Source organism: Lycorma delicatula, chromosome 11 (assembly GCF_047948215.1).
Source record: "Lycorma delicatula isolate Av1 chromosome 11, ASM4794821v1, whole genome shotgun sequence".
NCBI classification, from domain to species: Eukaryota; Metazoa; Arthropoda; class Insecta; order Hemiptera; family Fulgoridae; genus Lycorma; species Lycorma delicatula.
This window is the reverse complement of record NC_134465.1, coordinates 45,107,482-45,129,792: the sequence shown is the minus strand read 5'-3', so window position 1 is coordinate 45,129,792 and position 22,311 is coordinate 45,107,482. Positions and strand designations below refer to the sequence as shown.

The 22,311-nt window shown below is 29.0% G+C and overlaps 1 protein-coding gene across 2 annotated transcripts in view; it reads left to right on the top strand.

Annotated features, from left to right (window-relative positions):
* LOC142332043 (transient-receptor-potential-like protein) overlaps positions 1–22,311 on the top strand; it is a 190,276-nt gene that overhangs the window by 144,552 nt on the left and 23,413 nt on the right. For both annotated transcript variants that reach the window (XM_075378148.1, XM_075378147.1), the window contains exons 15-17: positions 12,677–12,908; positions 17,800–18,016; positions 21,132–21,391. In XM_075378148.1, the coding sequence (XP_075234263.1) occupies positions 12,677–12,908; positions 17,800–18,016; positions 21,132–21,391 (709 nt within the window). The remainder of the gene's footprint in view (positions 1–12,676; positions 12,909–17,799; positions 18,017–21,131; positions 21,392–22,311) is intronic.

The following is a 22,311-nucleotide window of genomic DNA, read 5'->3' as shown; positions in this document are numbered from 1 at the left end:
TTTTCTTAAAAAAATCCTGCTTTATGAAAACATTTCAATTTTTAATGAATGCAAATTTCTTTGATTTCTATTGTACTTGAATATGCTAATAGGAATACATATGCTATACAGTTAAATAAACAAACATCAACTGTGACAAATATAATGATTAATTTAGCAGTAATTTACATCATTCATAAAGAATAAGAGTGTCTCTGCACTCAAGAAACAACAAACAATAAGAAACAACAACAAACAAGAAAGAGAGAAGAATAATAACAAGAAACCTAACAGTTTGAATGTAATATAGAGTATTTTTATGACAGACGTAAATATTAAGCATAATTTTTTTTAATACTGAATTATTTTTTCATCTGTTGTCCTGAATGTCTGTTGACTGGGTATTTTACCATAAATTTCAATTTCAAAAAAGTAGGCCTGTTGTTACTGGTGCCAATTATCAGAAGTTCCACTGCATCTATAAACTATCTGAATCTAACATGATAAATTGATCGCTGTTTATCATCACATACACGTTTCTCTTATCTTTGATCCCTTCTTCCTCATTATTGGTTCTGTGGGTGAGGTCTGACCTCATGACCTACATGCATAAAATCCTATGATCTGAAGAAGAAGGACACATGTATGATATTTGGTAGGGAATACTGTGGTTGCCCATCTTAGGTACTCTCATTTCTGTCCAGTATTTGCACACTACAATAACCTAATTACTAAAGTGGCTGTCAGGTAATTCTTTTAAGCCCTTCTCCTTATAACAACTGATAAACCTTAAATTGTATTGTGAACATTTTTCTATTATGATTATGAATATCAGTGGTCTTTTTTTTAATTAGAAATTTTACACATACAATGGAATCTTGTTTATCTGGATCACATCTATCAGAAATATTGATAAAAAAATGCAATCACATAAAAAATTCTGAAGATGCAGAATAAAAGAACTAATTTAAAAAAATAATTAATTTTATAAATAATGGAAATAAAGCTTAGATAAATAAATCAATCTAATGTTTAAAGGAAATAGCAATAATGATAGAAAAAGCTTATCACATCTGCCAAAAAACACACAATAAAAAAAACAATATCTATTAATACCAAGGTAAGACATTACAGAATTTTGATTAAACGAGAAATATTATAGAATGGTGGAGATGACTTAAAAGAAGAAAGGAAAATTTTGAGGAAGATTCTAGAAGAAAATGCAATAAAGATCTACACAAGAAAATTGAAAGAACATCAACATCATTCAAGAAGAGAAGGTTATAATGTTTTATAGCTACATAAAAATAATGAATAAAGATATATTAGCGAAGAAGCTAGTGAACTATTTTGAAAAACTGAACAACAAACCAGTTTAAAGAAGTTAAGGAAAATGATGAAAACAAAGATATCAAAGTTGTAGATTTCAAAAATAGTAGTGATTATAGAGATATGATTAAAAGAATAAAGGACCCAAACGTTGAAAAAAAACATTGAATCCAAATTTAGAATGGAATGAAGAAAGAAAGCAGATGGACTTAGAATGAGAAAATCAGAAATAGAAGTAAAAGAAACATCAGAAGAAGAAATCATAACTGCAAGCTTATATGTGAATCCTATGATATATATACGATGACTCTATTTTATTAAATTTAACTTCCAATTTTATTTTTCAAAATTTATAATACAAGTCACATCACACAACAATTCTGAATCTTTGAATGGTAAAATGAAATTACATCAGATGAAGTGTTTTATTTAATGTTATTTACCATTTATTATAACAAGACTTCTAAATAAATCATGTAGATGAAATATTAATAGAAAATACAAAATACTAAATTATAAACAAAAAGTTGGAGATTCCCAACGAAACAAATACTAATTTATAACATAATCATCAAAATATTTATCTTCCTATTTCATACAGGATAAATAAAATAGTTTTCTAATTGAGATTTAAAACCAATTTTTTTATGTTCATTTTTTTCATGAATAATATAATATTTCTCTTTTTTTGTCTTCAGTCATTTGATTGGTTTGATGCAGCTCTCCAAGATTCCCTATCTAGTGCTAGTCGTTTCATTTCGGTATACCCCCTACATCCTACATCCCTAACAATTTGTTTTACATATTCCAAATGTTGCCTGCCTGCACAATATCTTCCTTCTACCTGTCCCTCCAATATTAAAGCCACTATTCTAGGATGCCTTAATATATGGCCTGTAGGTTTGTCTCATCTTTTAATTATAATACCTCTTCATTAGTCACTTTATCCACCCATCTGATTTTTAACATTCTCCTATAGCATCACATTTCAAAAGCTTCTAATCTTTTCTTCTCAGGTACACCGATCGTCCAAGTTTCACTTCGGTATAAAGCGACATTCCAAACATATACTTTCAACAATCTTTTCCTGACATTTAAGTTATTTTTTTATGTAAACAAATTATATTTCTGACTGAAGGCTTATTTCGTCTGTGTTATTTGGCATTTTATATCGCTTCTGCTTCATCAATATTTAGTAATTCTACTTCGCAAATAACAAAATTCCTCTACCTCCATAATGTTTTCTCTTCCTATTTTCACATTCAGTGGTCCATCTTTGTTATTTCTACTTCATTTCTACTACTTTCGTTTTGTTCTTGTTTATTTTCATGCGATAGTTCTTGCGTAGAACTTCATCTATGCCGTTCATTGTTTCTTCTAAATCCTTTTTACTCTCGGCTAGAATTACTATATCATCAGCAAATCGTAGCATCTTTGTCTTTTCAGCTTGTACTGTTACTCGGGATCTAAATAGTTCTTTAACATCATTAACTGCTAGTTCCATGTAAAGATTAAAAAGTAACGGGGATAGGGAACATCCTTGTCGGACTCCCTTTCTTATTACGGCTTCTTTCTTATGTTCTTCAATTATTACTGTTGCTGTTTGGTTCCTGTAAATGTTAGCAATTGTTCTTCTATCTGTATTTGAACCTTAATTTTTTTAAATGCTGGACATTTTATTCCAGCATTTATTTAATTTTATTTTATTTTTTTTTTTTTTACATTTTATTTCCATCTTTTTCTTACAAATATTTAATTAAAATATAATTTGAAGTTCATATATATTCTAAAAATACAGTTTTGAAATACTGCAATAATAAATACATAATGCATCATAATTATTATTATTATTACTTCATAGAAAGGTAAATTAATTAACAATGAGTGAGATATCAATTATTTCATGGACATCTGTTGTAGAAGCTAACATATATGTATGTGAACGCAACATGAATAATAAATAAGTTTTGTATTCAATAAATTATTTTTTTCATTATGTTAAGTATTACCAATTAATTTTTTGGTTCATTCATTGCTAATAATGAATTATAATTATAATAATAACAATGTACTTGATCAAAAATAATTATTCATTCGTTATAATGAATTATAGAAGGTTATTACAGCAGTTATTTTATTATTATTGTTAATATAAGTATATAATTTAAAAAGAGATGTTTGTGAATAGAAAAGCAGTAGCGATACTAGAGAAACCAGTTAATAAAAACTAGGGCATGTTAACCTTTAACAATACCATATAATAATAAAAATTAAATTGGAATGTTTATTCTAAAGTAATATTACAGCTGATTCAAATTAAAAAAAATTAATCATTGTAATTTAAATTTTAAAATTAACATTAAATTACAAAAACCAATTAAAAAAAAACACAAAATTTTTTTAAATACATGAAACAATATAAAAAGTATCTCTAACCAGGTGTTACTTAATTGTTTTCATTTATATATAGGTCATTTATAAACAGTTACAAAAACAACATCCTACTATTGAGAAAGTTAAAAAAAGATTTACTTATTTCATAATACAGTACACCATATATATAATTAAAATGCATAGATTTAAAAAGGTTAAATATGGGCTATTTGTGTAACATGATAAATATATCTTTGCTATTGTTTTTTCCCAAATCCTATAATTTAGAAATCTAAAGGTTTATTTAGACTTGAACTAAGAGGTAAAAATAAAATTTATTATAAAAATTCATGGGAATTAAGTAGGAATATTGGATAAGCTACTATCCCGTTATAATTCATTGTAAAAGGAAATCGTGGGGTGAGACACCTTGGTAAAAAAACAAATTCTCTTTTTTCATTTATATCTTCCTGCAACTTTAACATCAGAAGATCGAACATTTCAATATTATTTCAATTGAGTAAGCAAAAAGAAAGAACCACAGAATCTTATCTGTCATGTCAAAGTATTATTTTTCTCTCCTTTGATTGTTTTAAACAACTATTATTGAATTATATTCACATTATTTTATTACAAAATGAACTTGAACTTATTTTAAAAGTTACTGATCCATTAAATCTGCTACTAACGCATTCTCACTTCTTTGCTGCTGTTGTTACATGAATTCCATTAGCAACACCCTAATGCACTTATCCTATACCCCTGTTAACTGGATGTAGTCATCCGTTTGTCAGACTGTAAGATTTATAGTAAGTACATGGTTTATGATTTGATGAACAACAAATCATGGTCTTTCTTTATTCCTCTGACATCCATTAATCATCAGATAATATGTTAGGGCCAGAAAATATTTGTAGTATAATAATCAGTTACCGGAGTAATTAGTATCGGTAGTTACCGGAGGCTAAACAGGAAAAAGAAAGAAAGTATAATAATCAGTAGAAATGTATTAGTAGTACCCCTATTTTTAACAACCAATGAAAAAATAATTATGTTTAGTTTCCCTATAATAACGCTCAAATATCTATTGGTACAGTAGGATAAAGCTAACCTGGTATACTCAGTGAAAAAACATGATTTCATTCATTTCAACAATTAAATCATGGCCCCCAGTTTACATGTTATTTTTCGGAATGTTATTAGTACTGAACACATGTTTGTAATTATCCTATTGCATCAGAACTTGATTTTGAGATCATTATTTGATTCTTCATTCGGAAATAAATGAAAAGGACAATTTTCCAAAAATGAGAATCCAATAAAAAATAGAGTATCTTGTCACAACCCGTTTAAATTATGAATCAAAATTGATTCATAGCCAAGTGCATATTTTCAAAATTATCATATGTTTTTGTGTAGGAACATGATCGAATCATCTTTTAAAACAGATATACAGACTGTCTTGAGAAAAAACTATCAACAATTGATAGCATATAAATCAATTATTTACCGCTAAATGTGTTAAAAATACAGATCTAGGAATTAGAAAGAAATTTTTTCAGATATATTTGTGGTTTGTACAGCATTGTGGTAATGAAATTTCTAAAATGAAATTTAGAAATCATAAAAAAAAAGAACAAAAACATTTGAAATATGGCATTACAGAAGGATATTTGAAAATTAAATATATATATATTATACATATATAAATAAATCAATGTTTATTTGTCTGTCTGTTCCAACTTAACTCAAAATCTACCAAACAGATTTGTCTAAAATTTTGCACACCTACATTTTGAAGCCCTGCAGTGAACATAGGCTAATTTTTTTGGACCTCCGACGTAATGAAAATTTTACAAAAAAATTTAAAACACTATTTATTTCTTCCTTAAAGCTTATTTAATTTTCAGAATGACTTTGATTTTCAAGAAAAATTTAATTTTTAGCTAACATTTTTTTACCATTGAATTGATTAATTTTGAAAAGGGCTGAGGTTTTAACGTACAGTTATTCCTAAGTTTCAATTAATTTAGCGCACATGCATATGTAATTTTTACAATTCATTAATTTACAATTCTTTACAGCTGTTTAAAAACATAAATAAATAGCTGCTTTTGTTTATTATGTGTGTACTAATTTAAAGTATGTAAAGTATTTAACTGCAATCTTTTAAATTCTGTTATCTTTTTTCAAAACATCATACCATGCCTAAAAGACATTCTTAAATCGGGAGAAATACAAAAAAAAGCACGTATGATGAAAACTTCATGCGGCAGAGACTGAAAACGAAAGACAGTCAAGATTGGAACGCGATCGAATACACACAGCCCAATCCCGCTAGACTGAAACAACTGAGCAACGGAAAATGTGATTAGGTTTGGGGGCGCAGACCCCATGTCGGTAAATTAAAAAAAAATGGATTTTCTGTTATCAGATAACATATCTAAATTGCATGAAATTTTTTCTAAAAACATTAAGCTCTTAATTTGGAATAAAGTTGATAACGTCAAAAATTTTCCGGTTGAAAAAAGAACTTTGGAAACCTGGAAAACCAAAGCGCCAAGCGAAGTGAGGCCTGGCTGGGAAGTCCAGCGAAGCTGGGCCGAGCGGCTAGTAGAATGATAAAATTTGAAATAAAAGAAAATCTTGGGTTGAAAAAAAGAGAACAGAAATTAATAGCAGAGATGAACCGAGTCAAAGGAGTGTATATTAAGACTTCCATGTTTAATTACTTTGGAAGTGAAGAGATATGAAACATTGTAGAGCAAGAAAAAACTTATAAAACAGACAATTAAGGATGTAGGCTGTAATAAATATGTTGAGGTTAAAAGATTAGCAAAGAATAGAAGCTAATGAAGAGTAGCACAAACCAGCTTACTGACTGATGATACCTAAAAAAATAGAAATCACTTGAACAAGTTAATGTAATCTAAAAATAACCACCAGTTCCTGGAATTAGAATCGATTAATAATGAGGAAATAAAATAAGATAAATTAGAAAAAGCATATTTTATTAGTTAAAAACATTAATTAATATTAGATTAATATCTGATTTTCAAAAATGATTATCTCTCACAAAGAAAAGATTTTTCTTAATCAATACTTGATATTTAACAAATAAAATCCAAACCATAAATTTTTAAAGAATTTAAAACTTAAAAACATAAATCTTTCCTACTCTCTCTCTCTTTCTGTTTAGCATCTGGAACCACCATAAGGCATTATTTCAGATGATAAGTATGAATGTAAATGAAGTGCAGTCTTGTACAGTGTCAGGTTGACAATTCCTGCGATATGTGGTTAATTGAAACCTAACCACCAAAGAACATCGGTATTCACGATCTAGTATTCAAATCTAAATAAAAGTAACTGCCTTTACTAGTTTTTACTATCTTGAACATATTTTACTAGCATAAGTGAATTGATTGTACCCCATTACAATACATTTTTAAGATTGATCTACACTACTACTTAGATGGAAAGCCGCTTCATAAATAAGCATAACTATATTAAAAAAAAATTTTCATTTGTATCCAATGAATTAATTATTTTAATACAAAATTCATTTTTTCCTCCCAACATTAACATGTTTCTCTTTTATTCTATATAAATTTGTCAAAATATTCCATACTGTAACAGTGAGAATATTCGATTCTAACTCGGAATATTAGGTTTATTAATTTGAACAAGAAGCATATATTTGTCATCGGACTTGTTAAGTAATCTGTATGAAAAAAGAGGCCTACTTTGACCCAATCTCCTGCAATTCGCTACAAGTTTCAAATGAACAGTTGTTCTACACGATAGGAGCAAGTATTTCAGATAATTTTTTCTGGTCGCTGATTCTGAATGGTAAAGGTCAATTAAACTACAAATAATGCTCAGGAAACAGTACACCTGTGTGTAACTCCACAATGAATAATCATATTTCAATACAGAATTTACATAATTATATACAACTCCCATTTATGGGTGCCTAATGAACAGTTTTTATACTAGGAAGTATTAAAAAAAAAAAAAAAAATGAAAACGTACTGTGTTTAAAATTCATTACATTTTTTTTTTTACTTTCTCAATAATTAAATAACTTTACTTTTATATAAATAATTTATAGATTCTTTACATTACAAATTCTCGAAGGCTTACTGCTTTCTCTCCAGATCGTTAGGATATTACAGACTAATTGAGTAAAAAATAACTACTGTTGTCACTCCTTTATAAAACTAATGACCATCTTTTATAAAGATCAATCTTTATAATTATTTGCGACGTCTTACACTTTCTATAACCTGATGTAATCTAACAAGCGTGTGATCATTTGTGTAAATATTAATATTTTTATATCTTCAAGCTGTTCAGTAGAATTCACAATAATGATTATAATTTATGAGCTAGAATGACAAATGAATAAGTGGTTAATTATACAAGTAGATAACTACATAAAACAAAAAAGTACAAGTAAACTTTATAATCCCAGTATCACTTTCTTAAAAATCTCCTAATTCAAAAAAAAAAAAACAAATTATATGAAACTTGGTTACATAGCAGGAAATCCTTATTTATGCCCTAGTAATTAATGTATATTTTAATACATACAGTATTAAAACTGTTTACTAATGATTTTATTATGAAATTCTACTAACATTTTTAAAATATTACAAAAAATAATATAAAAATTTTTTTCTACAATAATTTTTTGAAAATTACTTGGAGTTTCTAAAAATATGTTTAAAAATTTATCATTCTATAACAGAAGTGTTAAGATTTCATCTAAATCAATTACAAACGATTTTTAAGAAATTTAATTGCAAATAAAGTATTTTAAAAAGACTTATACAAAAAATTAGGATTTTTCATTTGGAAGTTCAAGGTTTGAATGTCAGTCAATTGATAACGATTTTCAACCTCTACAAATTGTCATACATCATTCCTGTATGCATTGCCTTAGAAAGGGCATTCGTTCTTAAAAATTCCAGTGGTAGGTGTGGTTTATTCCCTTAGGAACATCATACTATTTCATGGAAAGCTCTAATTTGTGGAAGAAAAAAATTTGTTACCATATGTATCAACCAGATCAATAAAATAATGTCAATTAATAAAATTATACTCTTTCTTGATACGTGTCCCAATCTCTTAAAAGATTGTATATGAAGTGGATTTGTTATATAAAGAGGGATAGCTTATATTCTACAAGAGATGGCTGAAATGTAACACTTAGTCGCTTGTAACTTACAGATGAAAAGAGATACCAAATGACATAGATATGGCATAAAAGTGCATTTTATCTGCTACAAAAACTTTCATCTATTATTCCACTTAATCACCATTTACTGTTACAAATTTCTCCCGACGATGAACCGAATTTCTCAATCCAACAATGAAGAATTATGGTAGTTTTTTTTGGGTCGATGACCTCACTGTGTCCTTTAGTTCATCATTAGTGGTGAAATGAATACCCTTAATAAACATGGAAAGAAGTGAAAATCACCAAATCTGATGAATATTAAGGTTGTGGAATAAATTCAAATTCCAACTTCACAAGAGCCTCAGCAGTTATACAAGATTTGTATTTATATGACCAAGTGTTATCATGTTGCAGAATTATTAGCTCTATTAATTATCAAACATGTCACACATCTCCTGAAGTTTTTTAACATCTGTATGTATCATACAGAATTTCCAGACCATTCGATCTGCAGGTAGTCAGTGATACATACATTTTGGAATCTCAGAACAATGTAAAAAGAATTTTTTTGTTAAGAGCAATTTTGAATTGTTTTGATTGTGGTGAACCATAGTGTCGTTATTCTATGTTCTGTAATGGAATGTAATGGAAAAATTTCACTAATTTTCAGTTTTTATGCCGTTAAAATCTCAATCACCGCACATCACTTTGAACACATCGATATAATATGCTTACTCAACTAGATAACAATGACAACTGTCTGAAAAAGAGAGGGTGTGGATCAATGAGTTTTGGAGTTAATGGCAGAGAACTGAAACTATAAGATGGCAAAACCTATTGCTTTATGCATCATTTTGTTCTCGAGTTACATTCCAGTGTGCATTACATTTTAGCCACCACTTGAATATTCATTTGAAGATATATTATCTTTTCTAACAATCTGACTGTTTCCTCTTAATCCAAACCCCATTTCGGGTTCTTTAGATATAAATCATAACTTCTTAAGATTATATCAAAGACACTGGGATCTAAACGAGCATCCTTGATGGTCTGCTGGGACTTTGTTTTCTATTCAACAGCTGCATAATAAACCTAATGACTTATGTGCTTATTATATAAAGACGTACCGACTAATCTCTTGAACAATAAACAAATACGTAATGATAAATAAATTAAACTTTTATCAAAATCTGACAAACAGTTTTGAGAGATTTAATTCTGAAAGTAATTATGTACTATAGTAGTCACATTTGAATACAGCTTAATCTAATTTGAAATTATATTATTTTTATTATGTTATTTTTATCATGATGTCAAGGAAGTTCAGATATATGTATCAAAGGTGAAAGTTAGATTATGTTATAAAGTATGATAATTAAGGAAAAACACCCTTTATTTATTAATTATATAATATAGCTTCATTCTATTCTATAATTACACAGTGCTATACTGTGATATAACGTTTAAAAGTGCTGAACTATTAGTATTTATATAAAGCTGCTATTTAACCACACAATACTTAAGGATAAATTGAGTCTGTGAAAGTCACGTGGTAACCTTGCTGTAATTTGTTTTTAAATTGGTGTTTATTCTAACTTAATTTCCAATAAAACTTGTAATTTCACTTTTTATGTTTTATATATAGATATATTTTTTTTTATATTGCTCAAAATAATATTTTTTAAAGATAATGATGGATTCTATAAAAAAATAACAAAAAATTAGTACGTGATCTTACTGATCTATGTTTTATTACTAATCTGTTATAATGTTATAAATAATCTGTTTATAATATATAAACAGATTATTTATAACATTAGCCAACAATTTTTTATAAATGAATTGTATTGTGATTACATAATACGTATAGATCACACTGAAGAATACATGCACTAGGTATAAATAACAAAAGGAACTGCTGAAGAATGAAAATTGCCTGTAAGAATCATTAAAAATTGTGACAAAATTTTCAATAGAACAGCATCAAAAATATAAAATAAATAAATTTAAACAAAACTCAGTAAAGAGTTGTATAATTATTTTGGCAAGTAAAACAATTAAGAGATAATGTAAAAAAAATATATTATTCTACTCTAAGTAAAATCTTAAGATGCAAAGCCTATTGTGACCATCTCCAATCCTTAACCAATTATAACTGAAATTAAATGGTATCATTGACGCATATTCAGAAGTCAACGTATAAAATGTCATAAAAATCGATTGATCTAGTCTAAAAATATCATTCAAAATGTTATCTTTGAAAAATAAAGGAAAAAAATTACATATTTTACTTCTACTCCTGAATGAAATTATCTGAATTCATAATCAAAGCGACATACTACTTTAATGAAATCAATTAATCAATACAAGAACGAAATTGAGTTCACAGACGATGAAAAAGTGTTTTATGCCTTGTACTTCAATATGAACCTTTCCCTTTAACCGATTATAGCCAAAAAATAAATGAAACCACCCCATATACAGAAATCATTATGCTAAATTTCATCCAAATCAGACTAGAGATTCAAGCAAAAAACAGGTTAACATCCAAATATTGGTTAAAGAGTGAAAAAAGTCAAACTCTGCAAAATCCCCAACATACAAAATTTTACCTGATGGATATCTTTGTTATGTACAGCATACTTTTATTTACTGTATAGTAAAGAACAGGAATTACGCATAAATACTAGTTTTATCATAATACTAACATCTGATCTACTCAGAATGCCATTCCTATACCGCTTTTTGGGAGAAATCAAAAATTGTCCTTACATAAAAAATTTATTTTAACATAAAGTCGACAAAAAATGTAACCTATATTATAAAAATCAGTTTATATAAAAATGGTCCTTGCATTTAGATAACTGTAGGCTAAGAGCAGCAGAATAAGTCCCTAAAAATCTAATTCATGGAAAAAAGTTAATTTGACATGAAAAAGAGAAGTTTTGCGTGATATCAATGTAAACATTGAAATGAATATGCATTTTTCATAACACTATCATGTAGCCAACTGCAGTTATGGACCATATTCTGGCAGTCTGCTCTAGTATAAAATCAAATATTCTGATAATGCAAAATTTAAAAGTGTACCCATGAATATATCTGTACAATCTGATCTTCTGTTTCTCAACAAAGTATTTTACTAAATTCTGCAGTAAACGGATTCAAACTTCAGTCATAAATGAAAAAAAAAATTAATAAAAATACACAATATTGCGTCTAATTTATTTTTGATTGACTAATTCATTTGATATAATGAAAGTTTTAAGATATCTACACCAGCTTTGTTGGTTTGGTGCTTTTAATTAATTTAAGTGGCAGTTGGGATGCCACTGATGTAGATGCCTCGGTAGACATTTACATCAGTGTTTTATAAACTCACCTTTTGCCTTCGCTACAGGCCTCATCCAAACATCTTGAATGTCCTACATTGTTGCCTTCTGAACTACCTAACTGAGTTCACAAAAGCACGAACCCCATGCCTAATTCTACATTTTATAGAGCCAATTTGTGTATAAATGTCTCATAAAATTCAAAGCAATTGAATAAAAACATACACCCAAAATGTTGTTTGCAACAATAAAATTTATTCCTAGTTTCCATAGTGAACTCAACTTTATAATCCTGACTTTGTTTCATTATGGAACTCGGTCTGATGTACCTCCAGCCAGTTACATCCGTAGATCAATGGACAAGGATATGTTGCAAAATTAGAATTCAACAACTGAACAGTAAATGGAAAAAGGTATTGAGAAGCCATTACCTCTGTTTATTATCTATTTGTATACTTATATATTTTTTATTTTACAGCGAAAAGAAAAAGCTGAAAAGGAGCGCGATTATAGATACACAGCTGTAATGAGATCATTAGTATGGAGATACGTATCGCAAATGCATAGACAAGCAGATGATAATCCAGTAACCGAAGACGATATAAATGAAGTAAAAGGTGAAATAACAGCGATGAGGTATGAATTATTAGAAGTCCTAAAGAAAAACGGTATGGACGTTTCATCAGCTGATATGAGTAAAGAAAATAATTGTAAGTATAAAAATTGAATTAGTTAATTTTTATCAGCACATTAATGTTATAACTAGAGTGATAATTGATGACATATAAAATAATTATTAGCCTATAGAGGAGAAACAATGTGTATTGATTGCTTTATACTGCTATGTCTCAATTTCTTATGGTTATGATGAATATAAACACCTAAGGTACAAGAGAAATCTAATTGGCATTGCTTTCACTAACAGTAATGATGTTCCAAATACAGCCAGTCTTTGAAATTTATAGAACAAAGATGTCATTTATATATTCTAATCACCTATATTATAATATATCTACATTATATAAGCGATTTTATTTTATTATTTTTTAAAAATATATAACATTTTTTTGCACAGTGAATAAGTAAATGGGAAACCACTTCTCTCCTCATTTTCCAAAGTAAGCCTTTTCATGTAATGGTCATGTTAAACAGCTTTCAATCTTTATGTTTATCCAACTGACACATGAATATTTAGTGAGATAAAAAATATTTATATTTTTATCATTTCACAAAGAAAAACACCTGAATTATTTCAGTAGTAAATTAATCATTACTACATATTAATGAGACTAAAATCATCACAATGATTGTTAAATTATTATCATCATTGATATAAAAATGCTCTGTGAAGCTTGAAGATTGAAAAGGGTCATAAAAGGTATTATTTATATTTGTTTTAATGCACATAATTACCGGTTTAAATTAGTTGCTGTTGTTAAATTAACCTTTTAATTAAAGCGTGGTAACCTGAGGTTACACAAAACTAACTTACCGCTTGTTTAATAGACATTTTAAAATGCAGTAAAATGCCAATTATAATTAAGCATTAATTTCACAGGAGAATTAACAACACTATTATGTAATTATTTTTTCATTGTTAACTCCTTTTCTTAAGTATTTTATCAGTTATACTAAAAAACTATTCTCGTAGTAGATAATTACAATAATAAGAATACATAACCGAATTCATCTTTATAAAAAAAAAGGAAAAATTTAAATAATAAAACAGTGTATGTAGTTAAGAATCACAATAACAGAAAATTATAAAACTGAAAACAAAATAAATATTATAATAGGACTGAAGAAGTCTATTTCTTTCGGAAGAAATAAATAATAAATAATAATTGAAGAACTGAGCACAAGATGTACATTTTGAAGTATCTTCTAGATGAATGTAAACCGTAGACAATAAAGAAAGGCTAACTTGCATTTCAAGTGCGGGTATGGAGGAGGTAGATGAAAATTAAATTGTCATATTAACCAAAAATGAAGAATTTATGAGATAAGTGGTGAGTGAGCAAAACTAGAATCTTTATCAGAATAATTCAGCACAGGAAAACCAATTTGGCTTAGACACATATCAGGAGAGAAAAAGGATTACTTAAAACAATGGTAAAATGATCACTAGAAGAAAATAAAGAAAAAAGAGATAAAACAAAAAAAATTTAGACGATTTAAAAGAAAATGAGGGTTTCAAGTACTCAAGACCATAACTGAAACTAAAAGATAATAGAATCAGATACAAAACAAATGATCTGCCCCAAGGAAAATATGATGATAGAATGAATTATCTCTTACAAATAAAGGGTGGTAAAATCATATTTATTTATTTTACCATAAACACCAAAAGGATATCGTTCTTTTTCAATTTGTAAATTACAAAAGCAGTTGAAAACTCTCAAGAACATTTTAAGTGAATATTAAAAATCAAAGGAGAGAAATACAGATTCAATAATAATAACGATTTTTTAGAACCAAAAATACATTACAAGAAATGGTAAATGTAACCAAGTAATTTTCAATGAAATATTCAGTATGAAAATCAGATGATAAAGAATTAAATATTAACAATAGAAGAACACAAATATTCTTTAACTGTGGAATTTTATTATTTAGGTGAAGTAAATAATATAAAAGGGCTGGAATAAGGAAGAGATTAAAAGCAGACTGACACAACCGAGGAGAGCTTTAATGCAACAAAAATAATTTTTTTTAAATATCTTCTACGAAATATAAATTCATATGAATTGAAACAAAATTCTTATGGATTGTGACACTTTATGTTAGCAAAACATAAACATACAAAAAGCAGAAATAAGAAAAACTAAAACTTTTGAAATGTAATAAAATTTTTCTGAAGTTGTACAACAAGAGAAATATGGTGTTACTGGAAATTAGGTTGGTCGATAAGGTATAAAAGAAAGATATCTTAAGTTGAATGCGAAATGAAAGAATCGTGTAAAAAGGTGGTGATTATACATTAAGGTATCCAGTTTTTGGAGTCCTTACATAGGAGGTGCTGCCTAAGAATCACCGCAGCATACAGTACCATGCGATAAAAGTACTTGTGGGAATCCTTCCGATAGATTTGGTAATCAAAATACGGATAAGATTACATGAGCTTGGGGCTCTCTCCCCTGCAGACAGAAGAAGACGGACACGTACACTGACGGAGGAGATGGAGAACAAGTGGCAAGAACAGTGGGACGGCAGCACAAAAGGCAGATGGACACACCGCCTGGTGAGAGATGTAAGGCACTGGCGAGGGAATGCTCATGGCTTGCTAGATTATTGCCTTACACAGTATGGCGGGCCATGGGGGATACAGAGCATACCTTCATAAGTACGGCCTCGACGATGAACAGAACTGCCTGGTATGCGAGGAAGAAACGCCATACCACGTGTACTTCCACTGTCCAAGATACGAAGGACCTAGGACAGAGCTACTTAACATATTAGGCAGGAAAGTGATGTTCCAGCCTGAGGAGCTGATGGGCATAATAAAAAGAAAGAAAACTGGAAAGTGATCACTACGTATGTGAAAATCATGATGAAAGACCTCCAAGCATGGGAGGAGTCATGAAACAATAGGCGGCATCAATGAGTGCGGGGCAGACAGGTTCATGAGTGAGCGACAAGGGGGTCCCTCGAACATGTGGGGGTCGCCTTGACGTGAGTAGGATGAGGACAATTTGCTCCCGTATCTGTTGGCATCCACAGATATTGTGTGACTTTTTTCTTTGTGTGTAGTCTGTAGTATGTAGTTTCATAATCTGTTTTTTTGTATCCTAATATATGGTGATGTATCTTGTTTGCTGTAACTGATGTGTTTCTGTTGATATTCCTATTATGATGCGATTGCACTATGACATATGAGTGTGTGAGTGGGCGTGTAACCCCCCTTCCAGAAGGAATGCTTTGTTAGCGGTAGGAAGGGTAGTAGCCAGGGGTGGCGGTTTAGTCCGTAGTGCACAGGTTTACATACACATATTAATAACATCTTGCGGCACCTGTTAGCGAGCCCAAAACTGCTTAGGCTTCCGTAAATGGGATTCCCCACCTCTTTAAAAAAAAAAAAAGTATTCAGTTTTAGGTAATTTAGTGATATAAGGATATGTTAAGTGTAAAAAAACTGTCTAACCAAAGAAAAATATAATACATAAAATGAAAGAAATAGTAAATATTTTAAGATTAAATGATTAACATAGAATAAAAAGGAATAAAGCTGACAAATGACTAACAGCAATATTATAAATTTTAGAGTTACGATAATTATAACGATGAGAAGGAAATTTAATTTTGCCAAAATATTTCTTTTTTTATTTACTTTTAGGTCAAAGCACAAAAAAAACAAATTATAAAGATATAATTTATTAATTAAATTAAACAATATATTAGTATTAAAAAGCGAGCTATTTCCATTACGATGTAACATCATTAGAGGAGAAGCCTATGTCAGTCATAGGCTGTAGAAACATGAAATAACCTTTAAACTTACCTTGGTTATTTATAAACACATTATCAATGAATAATTTCTTCTAATCAGTATTCATTTTATTTTAGTCTTATATGGTATATAACCCTTATATTAATTTTAAAATGTTCACTGAGTATATATATATATATATATATATATATATATATATATATAATTGTAATATCCTTTTATATTCCAATTTGGAAAAAATATAAATAATTAAATATATGAAGATTTAGTTGTTTGTTAATATAAACAGTTGAACTTGCATAAAATTATTACTTTTTACACAAACATAATAAATAGGTTTATTACCAGGTTAGAATACTTTGAACACTGTGCTCCAAGAATATACAAATTAATCTACTCTAACAGCAATAAATTCTGGAGTAAACAAACAGGGAAAATCTTAAAGGTTAATAAAAAAATTAAAAAAATAGATTTTCATTATAATACAGACTTCCAATTCATTAAGTGTCACGTAATAAATTCAACGTACCTGTAGAAAAAAGTATATCTGAATACATTTTTAAATATTATATTATGTAATACAATGAATATATTATATATATAATACAATATATACATATATATATATACATATCCTTTTGAATGTAAATGTAATATACTGCAATTACCTATAACAACGAAATTCTAACCAGATAAGTATAGTTCAATTAATGTTTTTTTTTTTAAAGCATTTAAAATATTTTCAATGGACAGTTCCACAGTCTTTTTGGTGGGGTTAACACCCCATCAAAAGCTCAGTAAAAAATCGTTTGACTGTTCATTCAATTTTTAAATTGCCGTTAAAAGTACCACGTAACAAGGGTCAGTTTGTTCTATAAATGGTCCTTTTAATAAAATTTTCCAAGATACAAAAATTACTGTAAAGGATAAATACACCATGATTCATCAAGCTCATCTTGAAGCGACTGACCATACTTATCTCTGTTATAGTTATGTGATAAGTTGGTGGAAGGCACAAGTTTTCACCTTTGCTGGAAATTTTCAACAAACTTTGCCAGTGAGGGCAAAGCTGCGACAGAAGATGCTAGTTTATTAATAATATTAAATAAATTATATTTATTTTTTTTACCTTTATTCCATTTTCTTTGTTACAGTGGTTCTTGGTAAGAAAAATAAAATATGGGAAAGAAGGTTAATGAAAGATTTCCATTTAGCACCTGTTGCACCCGAAGAAGAAATGGAATCACTTTTAAGAGATCCGCCACCTGAAAATGAAGATCCATTAGATAAATTCCGAAGGATTGCAAAATTGGCTGTTCTTGAATCATCCAATCATAAATGGGGACAAGTTGTTGAGGGTATTTGCCGATCGTAAGTATTTATGCTACTAAATAATTAGTTTTTTTTTTGTGTCAAATGACTCAGATGATTGGCGTTAAAAATAAAGAATCTTTTTGTTCTGGTTAGTATATACTAATAAATTATATGGATCATGTTAAGAATAGATAAATATGCTACTCTTCTGATAAAAAAAAGGAATTGATCTAGCGTTTGCCTTTATGGATCAACGGAAACAGTTAAAAAAAACCTTGATCAAATTATAAATAAAAAATAGATGTGATTAAAATTTAAAACGTCAAAATCTACCACAATCAAGAAGACCTATGGAAAAAGATAATTGAATCCCAGGCTTTAAAGACGAAATCTGTTATGATAGACATAACTTCTGAAGAATTAGTTACAATATAAAAGTTTTTGATACAGGAAAAAGAAGGGTAGGAAGTAAATAGACAGATGAACAGAAACGAAGCCATACAGGAAAAATTAGGAACGAAAAGAAGAAGAAAAAAGAAGCTAGAAAGAAGCGATATTTGTAAGATCCTTAGTTGACCTTTTCATACAAAAAAAAGGTGTCATTAAAGTTCATAATTTTCTAAAAACAAACACATTGAAGTACCAAGTATTAAAAAAATAATTGCAAGTAATTCACAATTCAGGATGCGTTAATGGAAATTATTTTATATTCTTATTTTTCTAATGTGTGCATTGTAATCATTAATTAGGAGGCACAAAGAATAAGTGATTTCTTATAATTTTTGACCAGAAAAATAGAATAAAATAGATCCCAGAACCGCAAGTATCTTCAGTAGTTTTTGAGAAATCTACAGTGAAAATACATGCATTAGGGTTGAAAAACCCTGGTTTTTATGTTTGACATACGAAAACTTTGTTAAATGAATAATAAGCACATTCATTTTTTTTTGTTGTCTTCAGACATTTGACTGGTTTGATGCAGCTCTCCACGATTCCCTATCTAGTGCTAGTCGTTTCATTTCAGTATACCCTCTATATCCTACATCCCTAACAATTTGTTTTACATATTCCAAACGTGGCCTGCCTACACATTTTTTCCCTTCTACCTGGCCTTCCAATATTAAAGCGACTATTCCAGGATGCCTTAGTATGTGGCCTATAAGTCTGTCTCTTCTTTTAACTATATTTTTCCAAATGCTTCTTTCTTCATCTATTTGCCTCTTCAATTGTCACTTTATCCACCCATCTGATTTTTAACATTCTCCTATAGCACCGCATTTCAAAAGCTTCTAATCTTTTCTTCTCAGATACTCCGATTGTCCAAGTTTCACTTCCATATAAAGCGACACTCCAAACATACACTTTCAAAAATCTTTTCCTGGCATTTAAATTAATTTTTGATGTAAACAAATTATATTCCTTACTGAAGGCTCGATTAGCTTGTGCTATTCGGCATTTTATATCGCTCCTGCTTCGTCCATCTTTAGTAATTCTACTTCCCAAATAACAAAATTCTTCTACCTGCATAATCTTTTCTCCTCCTATTTTCACATTCAGTGGTCCATCTTTGTTATTTCTACTACATTTCATAACTTTTGTTTTGTTCTTGTTTATTTTCATGCGATAGTTCTGGCGTAGGACTTCATCTATGCCGTTCATTGTTTCTTCTAAATCCTTTTTACTCTCGGCTAGAATTACTATATCATCAGCAAATTGTAGCATCTTTATCTTTTCACCTTGTATTGTTACTCCGAATCTAAATTGTTCTTTAACATCATTAACTGCTAGTTCCATGTAAAGATTAAAAAGTAACGGAGACAGGGAACATCCTTTTCAGACTCCCTTTCTTATTACGGCTTCTTTCTTATGTTCTTCAATTGTTACTGTTACTGTTTGGTTCCTGTACATGTTAGCAATTGTTCTATATATGTTGTATTGTTCTAATATGCACATAAAAGTTTTAAATAAAACTTGTAGAAAATTTAATTCTGAACAAAACTGTCTAAGATAAACTAAATAAAACAAGGAAACGTTAAAAAAATTTGAATCTAATTTAGTAACAGTCCATTACTACGTTTGTCAGAAAAGTACTTATTTAATGTACTTAAGTTTTTCTACATTCTTTTTAGTGATGAGAAAAATTTATAAATACAAGATTTATTGTTGTTAAAATTTTTAAAGAATGACTGGAAATTATACAATAATTGTAAAATAAATATTACTAATTTTTTTTTTTTTTTAATGATAAAAATAAAATAAATAATTTGAAAAATTATTATTTCAGAGTTGGCAATAAAAAAAAAGAAGAAGCTGATCAACAATACGCAATACAATATGTAAGGAACATTAAGTATATCGGGTACTATGAACTGTGCTGTCATTAGTGAAGGTTTTCTGTAAATTTTAGTATGAACGTTGTCGGTTTGCCACTGAAGTAATGCCGTACTTATTTACAACAGAGGAATACACTGATATATTAATTTTGTGTGTGTGTAATGGTAATGCTACAGTTAGTGCTGTAGAATATGAAATGATACAGTCAAATGAAATGATCGTGATACACTCTGTATAGAGCCAACTTTGGAAAATTTATATAGAATCAGTCTAGAGTAATAATAAAAATTCAGGCTAATACACGTAAATTATATAATAAAATTTCTATATTTCTGTGTTTTTTTGGACTTAGGTGTCTTGAAACGTCGAAATTTGTAAAAACCTCTGCACCCAAAATTTTGATCGATAGCTATATTTTTTACCCTTTATAACTTTTTTCTTTTAGCCTCCGGTAACTACCGTTTAGATAATACTTCAGAGGATGAATGAGGATGATATGTATGAGTGTAAATGAAGTGTAGTCTTGTACATTCTCAGTTCGACCATACCTGAGATGTGTGGTTAATTGAGACCCAACCACCAAAGAACACCGGTATCCACGATCTAGTATTTAAATCAGTGTAAAAATAACTGTCTTTACTAGGACTTGAACGCTAGAACTCTCGACTTCCAAATCACCTGATTTGGGAAGACGCGTTCACCACTAGACCAACCTGGTGGGTTTCCCCTTTATAACTATTCCGCTGCAACAGCAATAGAGCTGGAAAAGTAAAAAGATAATAATTAAAACTTAAAAACGAATTTCCCACTAATTTTCAAATCTTTTCATTTTTTACAGATCACAAATCGGTCGTTGTAACAACAGAGAATCGTTTAAAAATCAACAGTATTTACAAAAAGCTATGGAAGAAGCTAAGAAACTGGTATCAAGAAGTCCAGCACCCGGTTCACCGATACCGTCACCGATTCCATTACCTGAAACGACCGGATCATCGATAGTCGAATTATTAAACGATATATCGAAAGAGACCAGAGATATTCGTACCCCGAATAATACAACTAAAAAACCACCAAAACGTGGAGGTGGAATGGGAGGAGGTAATCAATTACATTATACTTAAATTAATTATAATAATTCAAAAAAATATAACATTATTTTTTCAGTATTAAAAGAAAATTATATGGGATTCACTTATGCAAAATTAATAAAATTACGGTAAAACTAGTTTTTCAATAATAACTGGAACATTTTTAAAGATTTTTTTTCTTTAATGTGAAGAACAGAAATGTTTTAAGCATATAAATAATTTTTGGAGGATCCTAAATAAAACTGTCATTTCGTATGACGTAACGACAAATCCATATGTTGGGAACTATGTAAAAAAATGCGGTTGTTTGGTGGACGGTATTCTTAACCTCTTACTGAAAATAACTAACACGGCACATCCAAATAGTATTAAAAGTTTTATAAAAGATGTCCCACAAAGAAACGGGAGAACTTTGGAGAGAAACGGGACATGTTCTTCTGATGAAAATAATGAAAAATGTTCATATAAAGATAAGTCTGAAACGCTTTATTTTCGAGTTAAGATTAGTAAACGATTTCGCCCAGATTTTAGCTCTTTAATAAAAAAAACCCCCACTGTGATTTTTGGGACCCAAATTAAGAACTAAGTTGGTGGTTTCTTACGTAATTTGAACTGGGAAATAGGATAAAATAGGTCCCATAACTGTAACTCCAGTAGTTTTTAAGATATCCGAGTAAAAAACAAAATTCGGTGTCGAAAAAGAAGTTTTTATAAGATTTTTAGTACAATAGCTTTGTTAAATTACTAATAAATTTGGAAGATTTAATACAAAATTCATTATGAAAAATTAAAAAAACCGATTTCTAAAGTTTTTGTTTATTTTTTATCGGATGTATTTACATTAATTATCTCAGAATTAATTTTTCTACAAGTTTTTTCAGTAAATCTTACGCATTTATTAGTCATATAACAAAGCTATTGTATTACAAA